The following is a 19777-nucleotide window of genomic DNA, read 5'->3' as shown; positions in this document are numbered from 1 at the left end:
GGCATTCCTTCCCATCCTATCTCCATATTTTCTGGTTCTGGTTCCGAGCTCGGGTTAGGGTTTAGGGATTTACCCCCCAACAATGGCGTCCTCGTCGGCGATCGAGATCGACGAGGAGATCGAAGGAGAACAAGTCGGCACCTCCGATTACTTCTTCGAGAGGATTGGAGAGCCCGTCCCCATAAAGCCCTCCCCTTTCGGCTTTGATTCCCAGTCTCTCCCGACTCAGCCGCTCGCCGTCTCCGAGCGCCGTGGCCTCGTCTTCCTCGCTCTCTCCTCCGGTGTGTATCGACTCTCGATTTCTCTCTCTCTGATATGATAAACGCGCTTGTTTTTGCTAACGACTGCCATTTCCCCTTCCCTTCGCCCCCTAGGGTTTTGCGTTGCGAGGACTGAGGAGTTGATCGCTCTGGCGCTCGAGATTAAGGAGAGTGGAAAAGCTTCCTCTTCCGTACAGCAGTGCAGCGTCGTCGATGTTCCCCTCAGGGAGGTTCAGATTCTCGCGCTTTCTTTTGATGATTCGACGCTCGCGGCTGCGGTTGGAGGAGATGTTCATTTCTTCTCCGTCGATTCGCTTCTCGCTGATAAGGTGAAATTGAATTGGTTTTTCATTTCTGTATTTCGTTACATTTTGGCCTAATGGAATGTCAGGTATTTGAATTTACGGAAATATCATAGATAATATCACTGTCAGTGTCGGTAAAAATTAGAAACTGTATGAATCATGCTAGTAGAATGTTGGTTTTGTGTTTTCATGTTATCGAAAAAATTATATTTGTTTATAATATCACGGAAATGTCTATAAGATTCTTGAATTCACTTCTCTGGTTGTGTTTTTTTGTGTCAAATTTTTTAATGTGGTGTTGCTTTGTAGGCACCAAAACCGTCTTTCACCTGCTCGGTTGATGAGCCGAGTTGCGTCAAGGATATAAAGTGGAGAAAGAAATCTGAAAATTCTTATTTGGTTCTTTCGGATTTTGGGAAGTTATATTGCGGGACTGTTGGTGGCCCTATGAAAGACGTGATGGAGGATGTTGACGCTGGTACGTTTTATTTATTTGTTCAATCGTCTGGTAAGTCTTATTTATTTGTTTATTTGGGGAACAATATGAAGCTACTATTTCTGCATTGTCTTAACGGTTATCTAGCGTTGACTTGTAGAACTTATGTTTTTTGCACAAGGCACACACATGTAGCAAAACGAGTGAATGTACCTGTATGTTTCTATAATATATACTTGTAGCTGTAAATTCTCACTGGACACATGATGGATACACATTTACAGCTGAAATGAGTGAAATTGGAAAAGTCAGCGAGACTAGTATCAAATGAGAGTTAGCTGTTCTGAGTCTTCTGACTGAGAGTTTGAATCAATTAGACAATTACTAGAGTTTGATAATTCATACAAAACTATTGAGTGGTTTACTGGCACATAAACTTGGAAAGGCTAAGACTTTAGATGTAGGTAGAGGAATACTTCATTGAATACATGCATGCAGTGTGTTCCTTGCCCAATTTCCCTCCTATGGTGTGTACGTGTATAGTGCAAGTGATTCAAAATAAGCACTGCAGTTTAAATCGACCGGACTCACTAGTCGTTCCTTTTTTTTAAGGAAAGAAACCTTAATTTTTTCTTTGTTTTTTCGTGGACAAGCTACCTAGAACTTGTCTCAATCAAGGTGTAATTGGATCAAATTCTTTTGCACCATTCCCTCCTGTGAGAATTAACATTTATGCAACCATACGTCAGTAATTGAATCTTGTCCTCGACTTGGTGCATATTTCAAACATGTCTTGTGCGTGAATTTGAAATATTTGGCATGGGAGAGTTGCATGTATGTTGGCATGTGGAAGCTTCAGTTAAACCTAATGCAACACCATCCTGCTTTCTAGAACTTCGATTGTGCAAGGTTTATTTATTTTTTCTCTGACATCATTTTATTCTTTTTTTTTTCCACTTACTGTGGAATTAAAAGTTAAAACTCCCAAACTCCAAACCCACAAAATTTGTACTATGTTAGTGTGAATGTATTTTTCTCTTTTTTGTTGATGCTCGTTCTAACTTATGTTTATTTGCAGTTGACTGGAGCGTTAAAGGAAATTATATTGCTTTGGCAAAAGAGGATACGCTTAGGATTCTGTCATCGAAATTCAAGGAAAGATTGTGCATGGTACTTCCATTCAAGTCATGGATTGGTGATTCTGATGCAAGCTGTACTGTAAAAGGTTATATTGTTGTTTTTGTCATGGAAATACCTTTATATCTGATATGCTTTTGAAATTATCATTTTATTTCCAGTGATTACTTTGTTTCTGAGATAAATCTATACTAGTAATGTGTTATGAGATCAAATGCTAGTATGGCGTTAGTTTACTTGGTGATGCCACTTCATAATGATTTTATCAGCTGCATAAATCTTGTGAGTTATTGTACCTTACACTGTTAATGTATAGAATAAGTTCATTATATAGTTTCTAATATATAAAGCACAATGAACCTATGACGCTGAAATATTTTCCTCAATCATCAGTGGATTCTATCAGGTGGGTTCGTCCAGATAGCATCATCTTAGGATGCTTTCAACTGACGGATGATGAAAATGAGGAAAATTACCTTGTACAAGTGATTAAAAGCAAAGAAGGAAAATTTTCTGATGTATGTATATCTCTTTCAACTTTAAAATATTGGCATATATTTTGTTTTCATTTATTATTATATCTCCAATCAGGACCTAATTAGGTGATCTGAACACGTTTAGTGGCATTATTTTTATTTGTTATATCTCACCTATGCATTTTTTTGTTTCGATGAATGAGTTGTCCTGTGTATGTTGGGAATTTACTTAAATGGATAATTCGAATTGAAACTAGGAATAAACTCAGATAAAAAAAGTCCTTGCTCCTTAAGAAGTAAAAGGGGGAGAAAAGTTTGTGACCAACCAATTCGAATAATATAGCTAGTTTCTTGTGGCACTGCATAAAAGATTGCCCTGATGGAAACCTTTTGTAAGGCCAAGTTTTGGCCTGCAAGACCTTATGGGGGTCTCGGTCCCTCTAGAGTTTACCTTCAGATATTTTTCTTAACCATATTAGAATTCTTGTAGTTCAAGATTTTTTTTTTTTTTTTTTTTTTTGCCTGATTGTTCGTATCTTGGCAATGCTTATTATAGTTGGAGCAAGGTATTCCTAATGTTTGTAAAGTTGCAGCATTGTATATCTTGGTAGTCTTCATCTTCATCTTCTGGAACTTCTCTGGCAGGCTTCTACGAAAGCTATCATATCTTTTTATGATTTGTTTTTGGGTGTTGTTGACGACATTCTGCCATTTGGAAGTGGGCCGTATCTATTGTTGAGCTATCTGGAGCAGTGGTATGTGCTTTTCATTCTGCTCCCTGAAGAGGGGTTTTTATTTTATTTAAAAAAAAAAAAAGAAGAAACAAGAACTATTATTGAAAAATAAGAATCATGTACAAGAATATGAGAGGGAGAGACTTCCTCCAAAAAAGAGATTAAAAATTACAAAATTGAGGCCCAATCCCTAACAATGTCATGTCAGAAAGAAGTATTTTTATGTTGACTCTCGTACTACTGAACTGATGATTTTTGTGCTGTTGCTTTGCCTTTTCACCACATATGATGTTTGACTGAGTAGAGTTCCATATGCAGATTTTTTTTTTTTTCGTGGTTGGGGTATATTATCTAAGTCTTAAAGTATGTCATCTAAGACTGATTGGTCTCAATTAATAGTTACTTACCATTGGATTATCATAATTAGCATTGGTTGTTCTTGAAGCCGTGCTTTTTGTTTCATTTGATTCGGGAATATGTTTTGTAATTTCTTATGTATTTAAGTTCGTCTTGTTACGTAATTCATAAAGGAGCAGTATGTTGGTGTCTAAACATTGGGGGTGCGTTTACTAAACCGTAAAGGAATGTAATGGGAAAGGTAATGAGATTGGAAAGAAAAGTAAAATAATAGGATTAGGGGTCATTTATTCCCTTTCATGTGTTTACTTGACTATGAGATGGTGTAATGGGAAGCAATCACATTCCCTTTCTTATGTTACTAAAATTAGGAATAGCAATTTTATGAATGTAATCACTAAAATGTGCTTTTACACAATTAAATAATCACTGATTGTATAGTAATTCATTAAGGGTTGTAAGTTTCTGAGGAGAAAAATATAAATCCTTTCTTGATTTAATTGGTGCAAAACCGGAGTATAAATAGGATACAAAAGGACCTAGTTCCCGTGGCTTAGTGAATCCGGGAAACTAACCCTAATAGGATAGAGAAGCTATCCTCAAGATATTCCTAGAATCTTTCCTAAGAAATAGGAACTGCCCCCTAAACTAGGAGAGATATGCGATATGGAGAGATATGCGATATCTCCTAATTTAAACAATATCTCCTAATTAATTAATTAATTAATGTACATAATTCAATACTCCCCCTCAAGTTGGGTCATAGATCCCACATGCGTTATCTTGCCGCTGTGCATGTTCCACCATGCCAGAGAAAGCTGCCTTGTTGTTTGTCAGAACATCAACAATGGAGGGCAGCTGCAAGTGTACATAATCAAATTCATCTTTTAAAACACAAGAATGGACTCCACTGTTATCTTCTTTCACTGGTGCAGCAAACTCCTCTACAGTAACATCCTTGGAAATTTTGATGTCATTGACATCTTGTTTCCCATATCTTGAAGCCCATCATTACTAGCACGAGATTGAAAACCAACTTCATTTTCAATGCCTTGGTCAACCTTGCCATCAAAATTCTTCATAGTCAAGTCTCCTTGAACATCCATTGAATCTGAAACATCTGTTGTTTAAGTTGGAAGCAACCTGCTTGAACGGCCTACCACTTGCTCTTTATCGACTTCCAATTTTGACAACTCTCTCTAAAACCAAATTTGAAATCTCTTTCTCAGGTTTGGCAAGTACCTTGAATTGTCGTGTATAGTCAGCCATGGTATCCTCTTGACATTTCACTAAGAAACTCTCATGTAAGGCCTCATCGGATGACAATCTGAAATGCTTAAGCAGATGAGTCTTTAATTCATTCTAACTGTAGAATGGGCAATGAGCATCCCGCCATCGATTCCAAGCCAAAGCATCACCTTTCATAGCCATTTCAACAGCTTGGATTTTCTCACTATTCGTCATTCTATAGAACAAAAAGTATCGTTCAGCTCTAAAGTCTCACCCATCAGGATCTTCTCCGGCGAACAATGGTATATCAATTCGCTGAAATCGTTGATCCGCTCGGCCCTCCCATAGGGTGTCGTGCCACCTTTCCCTCTCCCTACTCGAAACCCTTGGATTGATTCTGACTCCAAATCGAGAAGACCCAACTCGCTCTCTCAAATCGGATTGCAAAACCCAATCTTCCTAACCCAACTCAGATCTGCCAGACCTAGCCCCAGTCATGCCAAAACTTGAAGATCCAATCCATATTTGGCTGTAATTGACTCTAATGTTGTAAGTTCGAGGCCTAACCCAAACATCACCGGAATCAGTCTCAATCACATCAGAATCAGAAAACCCAGACCTAGGGCTGCCGGAATTTCGGGACCCAACCCTAATTTCACCGGAATCCACCCAAATCGGGCCGAACTCGCGTGACCCAGACCGAATTCAGCTGGAATTAGCCTTAGACGCACATCGGAATCGCGACACCCAGTCCAAATCCGGCCAGAATCACCTTCGAATGCACCCGGATCGCGAAACCCAGCCCCATCTATGCTCGATCCCGTCGCGAATCTGCTGTCGTTCACTTCACATCTAGTTGATCAGCTCCAGTTCGTGAAAAATCGCTCCAATCAGTTCGCATCTCCACCTATGCCCCACGCTAGCGTCTATCGCCCATCTCAGGCGTCGTTCGCCTTCGTTGGATTTGATCCATAAAAACCTCTTCTTCTAAATCTCCATTTAAGAAGGCATTCTTGACATCTAACTGTTGTAACTCCCAATCCAAGTTTACTGCGATTGAGAGAAGAACCCGTACAGTATTTAATTTAGCTACTGGTGCAAACGTCTCAGAGTAGTCTATGCCATAGGTTTGAGTGAAACCTTTGGCTACTAGACGTGCTTTATACCTTTCTAGTGATCCATCAGATTTGAACTTGACCGTGAATACCCATTTGCACCCCACAGTTTTCTTCTCCCTTGGCAAATTTATAACCTCCCATGTCTGATTCTTCTCCAGAGCCCTCATTTCCTCTAAAACAGCCTCTTTCCATTCGGGTACCTGAAATGCATCTCTAATACTCTTCGGAATTTCCACGTGTGAGAGTTGAGTAACAAAGGCACGGAAACAAGGAGATAGCTTTTTATAAGAAACAAAATGAGACATGGGATATAGAGGACGCCTAGTGCATTCTCTAGTTCCTTTTCTTAGTGCAATAGGTACATCAAGCTCATTTGAGAAATTTTCAGGGATTGGATTCAAACCTGGAACTTCTGGACTTGGTATCGAGGTTGATTCTTGACCATGCTGTAAGTCATTGGTCAATCCACTTGACTTTGGTTCTCTTCTTGAGAAAACTATCCCAAACCTGTTTTCAGTGTTATTTCTTGTTCTAATTTGACTAACACTAGAAGGAGTCAAATTTTCATTATTTAAAACATCTGTAGGGTTATTCTCTTGATCATTCTCTTCAGAATTTTCGGAATTATTTAGGTTTTGCAGAAAATCCGAATTTTGGAGGGCAAATTCTGAGGAGAAATTTCTAAACAGAGATTCACCTTGAACATGAAAGTCAAAGACTATTTTTTCATCTCCCCCTAAAGCCGAATCTGCCTGTGTGTGCTCCCCTTGAAGATGAGGCTGAAAAAACGATTGTTTTTCAAAAAATTGCACATCAAAGGTGACAAAATATTTCCTTTTTTTTGGATCATAGCCCTTATATCCTTTTTTACTTGGTGAGTAGCCTAAGAAGACACACCTAGTTCCTCTAGGATCAAGTTTTCCTATGTTGACATCTTTATTGTGGATATAAACAGTGCACCCAAACGTTTTCAATGGCAGAGTTGATTGAATTTTTGTTTGGGGAAAAATTTTGGAAAATTCACTTATAGGAGTGGCAAACTTCAAAACTTTTGAAGGCATTCTATTTATCAAAAAGGTTGCTGTTAAAACAGCGTCTCCCCAGAAAGTTTTTGGTACTTTATGTGTAAATAACAATGCCCGAGCCACTTCTAATAGGTGCTTATTCTTCCTTTCGGCAATGCCATTTTGTTGAGGCGTGTCAACACAAGAGCTTTGCTGAAAAATGCCATTTTGTGAGAAAAAATCACTCAAAAGTTTTGTGAAATATTCACGACCATTGTCACTTCTTAAAACTTTGATTTTTGTTTCAAATTGAGTGTAAATCATGTTATAAAATGTTTTAAAGATGTGCTCCACCTCGGATTTTTGTGTCATCAAGTAAACCCAAGTCATTCTTGTGTGATCATCTATAAAGGTAACAAACCATCATTTTCCTGAAGGAGTTGATATTCTTGAAGGTCCCCATATATCACTATGCATAAGAGAAAAAGGTTGGGATGGAACATATGGACGAGGGATATATGGAGATCGATGCATTTTTGCTAAAGCACAAATTTCGCATTGAAAAAGAGATGGATCTTTATTTGAGAATAACCTAGGAAACAAACGTTTTAAATAATAAAAATTTGGATGACCAAGTCTAAAATGCCAAAGCATAATGTCATTCTTACTAGAACTAGAAATAACACCTAAGCAAGTATTGGAAGCATAATCTTTAGGAAGTGATCCATCGTCAAAGTAGTAGAGTCCACCACTTAGTTTAGCATTGCCAATCATCTTCCCCGAGGCCATGTCCTGAAATTCACAGTAAGATGGAAAGAAATTAGCATGACATTTTTGGTCAAGAGTTAATTTACTGACTGACAGTAAATTGCATGACAATTTTGGAACATGTAACACATCTTTTAGTGTTAAACATGCAGAAATTTTGATGGAACCGGTCCCTGCTATGGCTGAAAACGAGCCATCAGCCACTTGGATTTTTTTATTTCCTGCACAAGGGCTGTAAGTGGAAAATAAATGGGAACAACTGGTCATATGATCTGTGGCGCCAGAATCTATGATCCATGGGCCAGAAATTTTTGAGGAAGTGAGGGCAGAAGGAGCTTGTTTACCTTGGTGAGCATAGGAGGTAGAAGGAGGATTAGAAATTTGTGGAGACTTAAAGAGTTTTAGAAGATGCTCAATTTGTTCCTTGGTGAATGGAGGCTGTACCGAGGTAGATGGTTGCTCTGGAGTAGTCTCAGTCACGGTGTTAAACGTCCTGCTTCCCTCCTGTTTCTTCTTCCAATTTGCTGCCAATTAGGTGGTTTCCCATGAAGCTTCCAGCAGGAATCTTTGGTGTGCCAGTGCCGTTTGCAGTGGTCACACCACGGCTTCTTTTTCTTATCTGGATCACCCTCATTGCCACGAACTACTAAGGCTGAATTTTCAGGCTCTGCTGGTGGCAAGAATGAACCAGTCATGACTCTCTTTCGTCCTTCTTCCTGCCTAAGTTCAGAAAAAACTTCACGGATTGTAGGAAGAGGGCGTCTGCCTAGAACACGCCCTTTAACATCGTCAAATCCTGCATTAACCCCTGCTAAAAACATAAAAACACGATCAATTTCTTCCCTTTTTTTAAACCTAGCAAGGTCTTTGGGATTCTCCCATTCGTCATTATAGCAAAGGTCTAATTCCTGCCAAAGTGCCAGCATCCTGTTGTAATACGTGGTGATATCGGCCTCCCCCTGCTTGGAATTCCACAGCCGAGTCTTCAATTCATAGGCTTGTGAATAATTTTCCAGGTCCGAGTAGGTTTCACGCACGGCCTCCCATACTTCTTGGGCTGACATGAACAGGTATGGCTTCCGGATTGATTCCTCCATGGAATTGAGAAGCCATGTAGTGATGAGTGAGTTTTCAGACCTCCACTTTCGGAATGAAGAGTCAGAATCCTTAGGTTTTGGTTCCTCCCCTGTAAGAAACCCTAGTTTTCCTCAGCCATCTATGGCTAGTTTTACCGATTGGGCCCATTCTAAGAAATTCCTTCCATTCAATCGTACGGTAGTAATTTGAATGGAAGCATTAGGGTTGAAATCAACATTATTAGAGGCAGAGGATACGGTTTGGGTTGAAGGAAGGTTTTCTGGATTCTTGGCCATGGCGGACAGAGATAAGTCCTAAACCAGGCTCTGATACCATGTAAGTTTCTGAGGAGAAAAATATAAATCCTTTCTTGATTTAATTGGTGCAAAACCGGAGTATAAATAGGATACAAAAGGACCTAGTTCCCGTGGCTTAGTGAATCCGGGAAACTAACCCTAATAGGATAGAGAAGCTATCCTCAAGATATTCCTAGAATCTTTCCTAAGAAATAGGAACTGCCCCCTAAACTAAGAGAGATATGCGATATGGAGAGATATGCGATATCTCCTAATTTAAACAATATCTCCTAATTTAAATAATATATCCTAATTAATTAATTAATTAATGTACATAATTCAATAAGGGTAGATAAGTAAATTTAGCATTCATTCCCTTTTATAAGGAATCAATACCAAGGGGGTGCAAGGATTGGTATTCCCTTTCCTCATTCCCTATATTGTGTGGGGCTCAGTAAATCTCCATTACTAATTTTGTAACTAAACACATTATTAGATGGGAAAGGGAATCACTCCTTACTTTCCCTTTCCCTTTCCCTTTGATGCAAAGTAAACATGCCTGGGAAGTAAGCCGAAAACTGAATGATATTTTGACAATGAAATGTATTTCATCCAAAGGAAAAGTTTTCTTATCATTAATTTTACACACATGTGACATTCAGCCTAATGCATGTTGGGCTACTTTATAAGAGCAGTTCCTATTTGGGTTTTATATATGTTTTGAACAAATCATTAAGTTGTTGGTATCGTGTGTGATAGCTGCCTACTTTCTTTTTTTCTTTTCTTAATGTGTTGACAGTGAACTTGCAATAACTGCTAACAAGAAGAATACAGATCAACATATAGCGTACCTTGGTTGGTCACTAGGAGAGGAAAAGGATGAAGTTGCGTGTCTTGAGATTCAACGTGATAACTGGCTACCAAGGATTGAGCTCCAAGGTGATTTACTTTATAGTTTCGACAAATTATAACTGAAAGTATACAGTTGATTCTTTGTTTCAATTCTGTTGTTCAAGGGGCTGAAAATAGGAGTTTCTAAGTATAATGCTACTGCAGCATTATCTTGTTGCTATTTTTTTTTTTTAGTTGGATGTTGAATTAATTTATTTAATCTGAGCTTTTATGGCCACATTTTCAACCATATAGGGTCTATAACGTCGGACTAGTTCATCTTTAAGCGCCTTGTTTATTGTGATGTTCTGGATTGCTCTCAACTATGACTGGATAGATTCAGTCATGAGATTTGAATATGTGCTTATGGATAAACTATGCTTTCAGAAAATGATGATGATAATTTGATCCTGGGGCTTGGTATCGATAAAGTTTCATGTTGTGGAAAAATTAAAGTTCAACTTGGAGTCGAGGAACAGAAAGAACTCTCGCCGTACTGCATTCTTCTGTGTCTTACTCTAGAGGGAAAGATTATTATGTTTAATGTTGCTAGGTAATTTTCTTATCTCCTAAGTTCTGGTACACAGTCCATGAGTGATGTTCCCATTTGGTTTTGTTTTGGTGGTGGTGGCATCATTTTCTGCATGCCTATGCAGTGATTGTTTATGAACTTCGACTTTTCTGCAGCGTCAATGCTGCTGCAGCTATACCACATGTTGCTTCTATTCTTTATGAAGAGGAAGACGAGCCTAGTGGACCCGAACCTGAAGAGGTTGAGGTATCAAAACCTTCTACTGAACCAGCGGAAGGACAATTGGGACAGCTCCCTTTGGATCTTCAATTGAAGGATGACAAGACAAAGGAACTTGACAAAGAAGGAAAGAGTGAGGTTTCCATCAAAACCAACCTGAAGCCTGGTGATATTAATGAGTCGACAATGTCTGCGCTTTCTTCTAATAAAATCTCGCATAAAGAAGGTAATATTAACAAACAAGATGTGGAGTCCTTGGTAAGCTCCCAGTCTTCTGAAGCTGGTGGGCAACAGAAAGTGCCTTTGTCAAAGTTTGGGAGCACAAATCTGCAGCAAGCATCTGCTAAGGCTTCTCTTCCAGAAGGACCTCGTCACGTGGCTAGTGGACCCGAACCTGAAGAGGTTGAGGTATCAAAACCTTCTACTGAACCAGCGGAAGGACAATTGGGACAGCTCCCTTTGGATCTTCAATTGAAGGATGACAAGACAAAGGAACTTGACAAAGAAGTAAAGAGTGAGGTTTCCATCAAAACCAACCTGAAGCCTGGTGATATTAATGAGTCGACAATATCTGCACTTTCTTCTAATAAAATCTCGCATAAAGAAGGTAATATTAACAAACAAGATGTGGAGTCCTTGGTAAGCTCCCAGTCTTCTGAAGCTGGTGGGCAACAGAAAGTGCCTTTGCCAAAGTTTGAGAGCACAAATCTGCAGCAAGCATCTACTAAGGCTTCTCTTCCAGAAAGACCTCGTCACGTGGTCAAGGACTTCAGCATGGCGGGAACTCAAACATTTTCAGGATTTGGATCAGGTGCTTTTTCATTTGCTGGAAAAACACAAGCTGATTCTGCTGGCCAGTTAAATCATAAGGATATACGTAAGAGTGTGGAGATAGGTAAGCAGTCACCTGCACATGTTGGATTAACCAGTTTGCCAAGTTCTTTTTCTCAATCATCATCAAGCAGAAAATTCATTTCTTCAAAGGATACTGATGTGAAATCTCCAGTTATACCTTCAAGTTATATTCAAGATGAAGGTTCTAAAAATGCTGATCTTAATTCATCAAATATTCCATCTAACCTTCCTGGAAAACTGGTCCATTATAAGGAAACGGTTGGTACATCAACTCCACAAAATTCTGCTAATAGGCTGGTCCAGAGTTGGGGACACAGATCTCTTGCAGGGCCTGGTAGTATTGAGTCATTACCTTCCATTCGTAGCTCACAGGTATCATCACAGGAAAATGTTGTGCTTGGTGACTCTGCCCACCACAAGCATCATCCATCAAAGGAAAATTACAGAACTCTGCCCCAGTCAGGGATGCTGAATTCTGAACCAGTTTTATCAAAACAATTTGGCAATGTAATGAACATATCTTTTCATCTTTTTCTCCAACATGTTTCCCAAACATGATGTGATGCAATCTTGGTTGCTTTTGTCTTTTTGGTTTTTTTTTTTTCCTTCTGCTTCTCAAATAGTTGTGAATTTTTCTGTTTAAATGCTCAGATACATATTTTCTCTTTTTCTTCTTTTAACTGATGGAAAAACGAACTGGGAAATCTGCTATCTCAGTAGATTTTATTGTGTCTAATGATCTATAAGTTGCTCTGGGCTCAGTGATAGAAAATATTATTTTAATCTTATAACATTACAAATCTGATTTTTCCAGAAAATAAAATATGAGGGTTTTTGATTTGTGAAAGAAATCTTCTGGTTATCCCCAATTTATGTTGCATTCATCTTTTTTCACTAAATCAAGGGGGTCGCATTTTTGGTTGCTTTGTATGTTCATCCTTTAGTTTTATTTATTTATTTGTTTATTTATTTTATCTTGTATATTTGTGTACTTTATTCGTTTCTGTGCTTCTTAGTTCTTATGTCTTTTCCTTTTCCATCCAGATCAAAGATATGACCAAAGAATTGGATACGCTTCTACAATCTATAGAGCAACCCGGTGGCTTCAGGGATGCCTGCACAGTTTCACAGAAGAGGTCAGTTGAAGCGCTGGAGCAAGGAATAGGAATTCTATCTGACAAACGCCGAAAGTGGAAGGTGATGCCTTTTGCTTAATTCTTGGCTTGCTGTTATTTGCTACCATGAATCTATTTTGTTTAGACTTGCTTGCTCGAACTTATTTGCCCTACTGTGTATGTCATTGTTAGTTATTAGGGAAAATTTTATATTAGTACCCTGTGTTTTAGCATAATTGTCTTTAGTACCTTGTGTTTTTAGTAATTTTAAATTAGTCCCTTAGCGTTTTATAAAATCGTTTTTTATTACCTTAAGGTCATTTTTTGGCATGTAAAATGTCAAAGTTATTATTCTCATTAATTAACCAAAAAATTATAATAAATTTTGAAAATTTTTTTAAACATTTAAAAATTGAAAAAAAATAATTCTTTAAATTTAATATAATTTTTTTAGAATTTTTTTCTAAATTTGTTAGTTTCTGGTAAAGTAATGAGAAGGGTAAATTTGACATTTTACATCCTAAAAAACGATCTCAAAGTACTAAAAAATAATTTTCTAAAATGCCAAGGTACTAATTTAAAATTACTAAAAACACAGAGTACTAAAAATAATAAATTTTGAAAATTTTTTTAAACATTTAAAAATTGAAAAAAAATAATTCTTTAAATTTAATATAATTTTTTTAGAATTTTTTTTCTAAATTTGTTAGTTTCTGGTAAAGTAATGAGAAGGGTAAATTTGACATTTTACATCCTAAAAAACGATCTCAAAGTGCTAAAAAATAATTTTTTAAAATGCCAAGGTACTAATTTAAAATTACTAAAAGCACAGGGTACTAAAAGACAATTATACTAAAATATAGGGTACCAATATGAATTTTTCCCTAGTTATTACATTGGGGTCATTAAATGTTGTTTTGGTCTTATCATTCAAGCCTTTAAACCTTCACTTGTGGTTGGGATGCTTATATTGAAGTTTCTCAAGCTCCCCTGAAGGTTGGCCTTTTGGCTGCAACACATGTTTTATACTTGCCGTCTTTCTTTCAAATAATGTTAAAATATAAGCTGTATTTGGGTTTTGCAGAGCATTATGGATGACAGAATTGGAGAGGTGCGAAATCTTCTAGATAAGACTGTACAAGGTATTTTGTATGCTAATTTAACATTGCACAAACTTGATTATTTATCTACAATCCCAATGGTATATAAATGTTTGACCATGAATTTGTCTAAAGCTTATTCTTTGAACAATAAAACAAAGCTTATTAGCCATAAGGAAAACAGAGAGAACAGACCAGAAATACCAAAACCTCTAGAAAAGGAATCTCCTAACATTTCTTTAGATTTAGCACCTAATTGTGACTAGAATGTGCACTGGAATTTGTGGTAAATGAAGTGTGGTCGGATTTACTTACATCATTAGCATTCAGTATCCATTTTATCAAATGCTTGTAGAGATAGTTACTGTACTATCTTTACTCTCTCTCTCTCTCTCTCTCTTCCCAAACTCAAAAAATGATTGTTCTTTGTCTCTCTTTGAACCCCTTAAACTTGAAGAAAATGATTGTTCAACTGGTTCAGTGTTGGCAAGGAAGATATATATGGAGGGCATTGTCAAACAAGCTTCCGATGACCGATATTGGGACCTCTGGAATCGTCAAAAATTAAGTTCCAAACTGGAGCTGAAGCAACGCCATATATTAAAATTGAACGAGGTAACTCAAACAGTTTTCTTGCGGACAATGTAATTTTTTGATCTGATAGTTGTGTCATTTCTTTTTCTGTTTGTGTGTTTCAGGGTTTGACCAATCAGTTAATTGAATTGGAGAGGCATTTTAATAGCATTGAACTTAATAAATTTGGTGAAAATGGCGGAGCTCATGCTGGTAAGAGGGCGTTCCAGACCCGATTTGGACCTTCAAGGTATGTCAGATTTACATGTTGTACTTATTTGAGTTACCAATTGTCAGATTTACAGATTGTCCTTATTTGAGTTACCAATTGCCAATCAAATATCTATGAATTAACCCTTTGAAGAGAAGCTAGTTTTCATTCTGATTTTTGTGATGCTCATCTTTTCCTTGTAGGCACGTTCAATCTTTCCACAGTTTGCATAATACAATGAGCTCGCAATTAGCTACTGCTGAAAAACTTTCGGAGTGTCTCTCAAAACAAATGGCAATGCTGAAGATAGAGTCGCCTTCTTTGAAGCAGAAGAATGTGAAAAAAGAGTTGTTTGAAACCATAGGGATTCCTTATGATGCCTCCTACAATTCTCCAAATGTAGCAAAAGTGGGTGATACTCCATTAAGTAGTAAACTCTTACTTTCTTCTGGTTCTGCTGCCGTTAAAGACAAGTCCAGAGGAAAATCAAGCGTCTTGAAGAGTTATGATCAGGAGACTGCAAGGAGAAGAAGAGACTCACTGGACCAGGTAATGTTCTTTATAGAATCCCAACAAGTGAATCTTTATTGAAGAGAATTGTTGACTGACAGTAATAGATTGACAAACCCTAACTCAGTGGTGTCTGAAAGACCACTACTCTCCCTATTCTTGGTTTCTCAAGCCCAATTCAATCACAAAACAATCTACACCCTAGTCAGTTGCCAATCTCTATTTATACTACCTTAATCCCTAACTATTCACATAACAACACTTTATTTTACAAACTTTCTAACCAATTCTAACACACTTTTAATACTAAAAAATAATAATAATAATAATAAATAAATAAATCTCACTCGTAGCTTACGTAACAAACTGAATAACCCGAGTCCTATCATTACCCTCCGCCCAACAAGTCACCTTGTCCACAAGGTTTAAGGTTAGAATTTTGCGGATTAAAACACCAAAATGCTCTCTCAAGAAGCCAAGTCATCCAATGTCGGCTTCGCTCAGTTCATGATTTCCTTGTAAAGTCACCATATCCTCTCCCAACCTAAACTTCATGGTCAATATCGTCTAATTGACCTTCTCTCCTTCAAATGCTAATTTTGACAACTTAAAGGACGACTTTGGTAGTTGTGAGCTGTAGAGTGAACAAAAGCAGTTCACCAAGAAAAAGTATAGATCTTATATGAAATTAAAATTAAAATGTCATGAACAACACCCACTTTTTACAAAATGACCTTGTAAGTTGTAAGTGTCTTAGAATTCACCATTCAGTATATGGTGGTTCTTGGTTGTTCTTTGGAATAATGTAAACACAGATTTGCAACAGGGAATTACTTTTCCACATCTATCTAAGTAATGTTTCTGAAACCAAATATAAAACTTGGTGCGAGTTTCCCGATATCACATTAAAGGTGCTTTTTGGTTTTTAATTTTATTTTGTCTTCAAATGCGTGCCTTGGGCACTGTATGGACATTGTTACCACATATGTTTCACATTAGTCATTAGATACTGGGGTGACTCTTTCCGTGGAAAGAACCTAATTAACTTCTCTTTATCCACTCGTATATATTGGTTTTACAAGTTCCAGGCAATGTTCTTTGCTTCTCTCAGTATCTTGCTAGAAAATCTTTGCAAATGGTAATTTATAGATTTGTTTCTTATCTTCATCAGAGCTGGGCTAGTTATGAGCCTCCAAAAACAACTGTAAAGAGACTGCTTTTGCAAGAAAGTCCTAAGCCAAGTGTACCTACTGATGAACAAACATTTAGCTCTCACATGCTGGAGAGATCTACAAGAACTTGGTCAAGGGATCATTCGACCTCTTCCACCTTTTCTTTATCCGAAAACAAAGGTGAGGCATGAGAAAGTTCTGATTACATTCTTTAAAATTATATAAAGCTAACTTAAAAAGAGTTGCTGATTATTGCTTTGTCATGAAAATAAACAGCTGGCAATTTCGATGAATTCGCAAAACAGGCTGCTGTAAAACAAGCAACTCCATCTATGAACGACACTCCACAATCATTTTCTTTTGCAGGGATGAAGTCTTCCACATTGCAAAGAAACTATATGTCATCATCATCCCAATTGGTTTCTGTAGAAGGACAAACGTTTATGAGGGATAATTTTATTAGCAATCAACTTGTGGAAAAACCAAGTAGTGGCATAACGTCGGTTGAGAAGTCTAATGCCGTCGCAGTGAAAGAGACCAATATGTTTCTGCAATCTCCCATCAATATTCATCAAAAAGCATCACTTCCTACAGTGTTATCCACTCAGACACCAACATTTCTGAAGAAAGCCAGCGAAGAATTAGACTCTAGTGATGAGACTGTACTTTCAAGTTCAGCAATAGATGGTACAGAGAATACACCATTAACCACGCGTTCATTTTCTGAATCAGAAGGGAAAGGTATCTTTTCAATTTCCCTTGCATCTCCTGCTTTTGGAACACAAAACCTTCCCGGAAAAGTTCAACAGCCTAATACTTCAAGAAGTAAAAGTCAAGGTGATGAAAAAGTTTCAACCTTTCCTACTTCCTCGTTATCACTTTCAACTGCTCCATCTTATTTGCCCGTATCATCTTCATCTTCTCCATTTTCATTATCTGTTTTATCTTCAACTGCTCAAACTTCATCATTTGTGATGCCTTTAAGTGGATCTTTCACTAATTCTAACACCACATCGGATGCCAATAAAACAATCTCAACTCCTCCATCATTAGCTTTTGCTTCCCCAGTTCTTCCTTCTGCTACTCTCTCTTCTCAGAGTCCTAAACCACCCACACTCCTATTTTCCCCATCATCAACCAAATACTCAATGTCGGAGACTCCTAGGACGGAGCTGCAAGCCTCATCAAAATCAGATAGCGACAGTACTACCCAAGTGCCAGCCATCCAGCCTGCGTCTTCCAAAGGTGAACCTGACATGACGCCTAAACCTTCAGTGTCAACAACCTCTATAATCAAAACTGCAGCAGAGCTTCAACCTTCAAAATCGGATTCTGGCGCTGCTAACCAAGCACCAGCCACACAACCTGGTCCCTCCAAAGGTGAATCGGATACGGAGCTATCATCTTTGGTATCAACTACCCCAACAATTAAACCTTCAACGACATTGGCATCTGCTAGCCAGCCAATTTTTGGTAATGCTGAAAGTCCTGCACCTAACACGACATTGAAGAATCAGCCAGAACAGCCATCATCTTTACCTGTTCCATTCCCAACACAACTTCCAACTTCTGTGAGCGTTAGTAGTGGAAAACCTGAAAGTTTAGATGTTTCAAACGCTGATGAAGTTGACATGGATGAGGAGGCTCCAGAGTCGACCAATGCCACTGAACTTAGTTTGGGAAGCCTTGGTGGGTTTGGGCTTGGCTTTACTCCTAATCCTTCTGCTCCTAAGTCTAATCCTTTTGGTGGTTCATTTGCCAACACGGTGAGAGGCGTGACAACTTCACCTTTCACCATGAATGTTCCTAGTGGAGAGCTATTTCGGCCTGCATCTTTCAGCATCCAATCTCCACAGACTCCCCAAACATCTCAGCCTGCAAACACAGGTGCGTTCTCTGGTGGATTTGGCACTGGAACAACTGCTCAAGCTCCGACAGGTGGGTTTGGCCAGCCATCACAGATTGGACAAGGTCAGCAAGCATTAGGATCAGTTCTTGGTTCCTTTGGACAGTCGAGACAGCTTGGAGCTGGTCTATCAGGAAATGGATTTGGATCTCCCAGTAGTATTGGTGGTGGATTTGCTGCATCTAGTTCTGCTGGTGGCTTCTCTAGTGCTGTCAGTGGCGGAGGGTTTGCTAATATTGGTTCTACTGCTGGAGGGTTTGGTAATATGGCTTCAGGCGGGGGTGGATTTGGTGGTGCGGCTTCTGCTGGCGGTGGTTTTGGTGGTGCTGCTTCTGCTGGCGGTGGTTTTGGTGGTGCTGCTTCAGCCAGTGGTGGTTTTGCAGCAGCTGCTTCAAGTGGTGAGTTTCGTGCCACAGTTGGTAAAGTGTATATATAGATAGATATATACTTTTTGGTTTCTATTAACATTGCTTTATTATTCTTACTGATTATGGCTATATTTTATGATGCAAACTTTTTTAGGTGGTGGGTTTGGGGCTTTCAGCAGTCAACAGGGGACTGGCGGGTTCTCTGCTTTTGGTAGCAATATAGCAGCAAGTGGAAAACCTCCTGAGCTTTTCACACAAATGAGGAAGTAACATTTTAACAATGTTGACAATATTTTTAAGCCATATGTATGTCTTTGTATACGAGTCAAGAGTCTTGGTAGGCTTGTAGAGGGCTTCTCTTCTCTAATCTAGGGTCCTTGGAAATTCCTCATTCCCACAATCCAAGCCAAAAGGCTTTTTTCATGTTATTTTATTTACTTTTATTTTTCGATGGATAACCCCAATTAGGGCAAAAAGCCTCACTAAAGGCCATCCTTCTAGTTGTGCTGAAATAGCAACAAAGAGAATGGGACCATCATCATAGTAATGAGCTCCATAACCTAAAAGTAGGAGCTTGTACTTATATTATTTTGAAAATGTTTTTAACATGCTTGCGGCACGTTACACCTGAGCAGTCATTATTGCATTATTTCCCACGTTAACTTATTGCATGTTTTACTCATAGTATGAATGTTGGAGAGGAATAATATTGCAGGTGTCAAATTGTTCGGAGAGTTTTGAGTATCAAATGATGTGGTGATTTACTTGGTAGAATATAATCGATAAAAGAAATGCTTTTATTTAGGTTAAAAAAAGTTTTTAAAGATTTACATCATCCACGTCCAAGAAATGTCTGTTATCCGATGAGCAGAAGAAACAAATAGCATTGAGAAATGACCTATTAGAAGTGTCATTAACTAAAGCAATCCGAAATTGTATGCCTTAAAACCCCATTGTGACATTTCTATGCAGATGAGGAGACAAAAAGTATCATAGTTCACGAGGCTGATTGCTAAGAATACCACTGAAGACAAGTTCAATGCGATTGGGCAGTTGAGGAAGGTAAGTGTTAAAAGAACCGCAACATCTTGTTCTACAATGTGGATAAAGAATCTTCGATGGTAGAA

At 38.2% G+C, this 19777-nt stretch overlaps 1 protein-coding gene across 1 annotated transcript; it reads left to right on the top strand.

The window, feature by feature from the left end:
- Positions 1-6: 6 nt before the first annotated feature.
- On the top strand, positions 7-19302 carry LOC21388629 (nuclear pore complex protein NUP214). Its single transcript, XM_024163456.1, has 17 exons — positions 7-281; positions 375-589; positions 875-1043; positions 2080-2226; positions 2532-2656; positions 3260-3369; positions 9998-10137; positions 10477-10642; positions 10777-12202; positions 12740-12892; positions 13895-13952; positions 14392-14525; positions 14609-14733; positions 14898-15243; positions 16376-16556; positions 16653-18680; positions 18805-19302. The coding sequence occupies exons 1-17, from the start codon at positions 83-85 to the stop codon at positions 18918-18920; spliced, it is 5838 nt and encodes a 1945-aa protein (XP_024019224.1). The 5' UTR covers positions 7-82; the 3' UTR covers positions 18921-19302.
- The last annotated feature ends 475 nt before the right edge of the window (positions 19303-19777 follow it).

The sequence above is a fragment of the Morus notabilis genome, unplaced genomic scaffold, assembly GCF_000414095.1.
Source record: "Morus notabilis unplaced genomic scaffold, ASM41409v2 Scaffold435, whole genome shotgun sequence".
Classification (NCBI taxonomy): domain Eukaryota; kingdom Viridiplantae; phylum Streptophyta; class Magnoliopsida; order Rosales; family Moraceae; genus Morus; species Morus notabilis.
The sequence above is the reverse complement of the archived record's forward strand: the minus strand, read 5'-3'. Positions and strand labels throughout refer to the sequence as shown.

Coding starts and splice junctions, on each gene's coding strand:
- LOC21388629 (XM_024163456.1), top strand. CDS start 83: ATGGCGTCCTCGTCGGCGATCGAGATCGACGAGGAGATCGAAGGAGAA. Junction 14,734..14,897: donor ACCCGATTTGGACCTTCAAG/GTATGTCAGATT, acceptor TTTTCCTTGTAG/GCACGTTCAATCTTTCCACA. Junction 18,681..18,804: donor TGCAGCAGCTGCTTCAAGTG/GTGAGTTTCGTG, acceptor AAACTTTTTTAG/GTGGTGGGTTTGGGGCTTTC.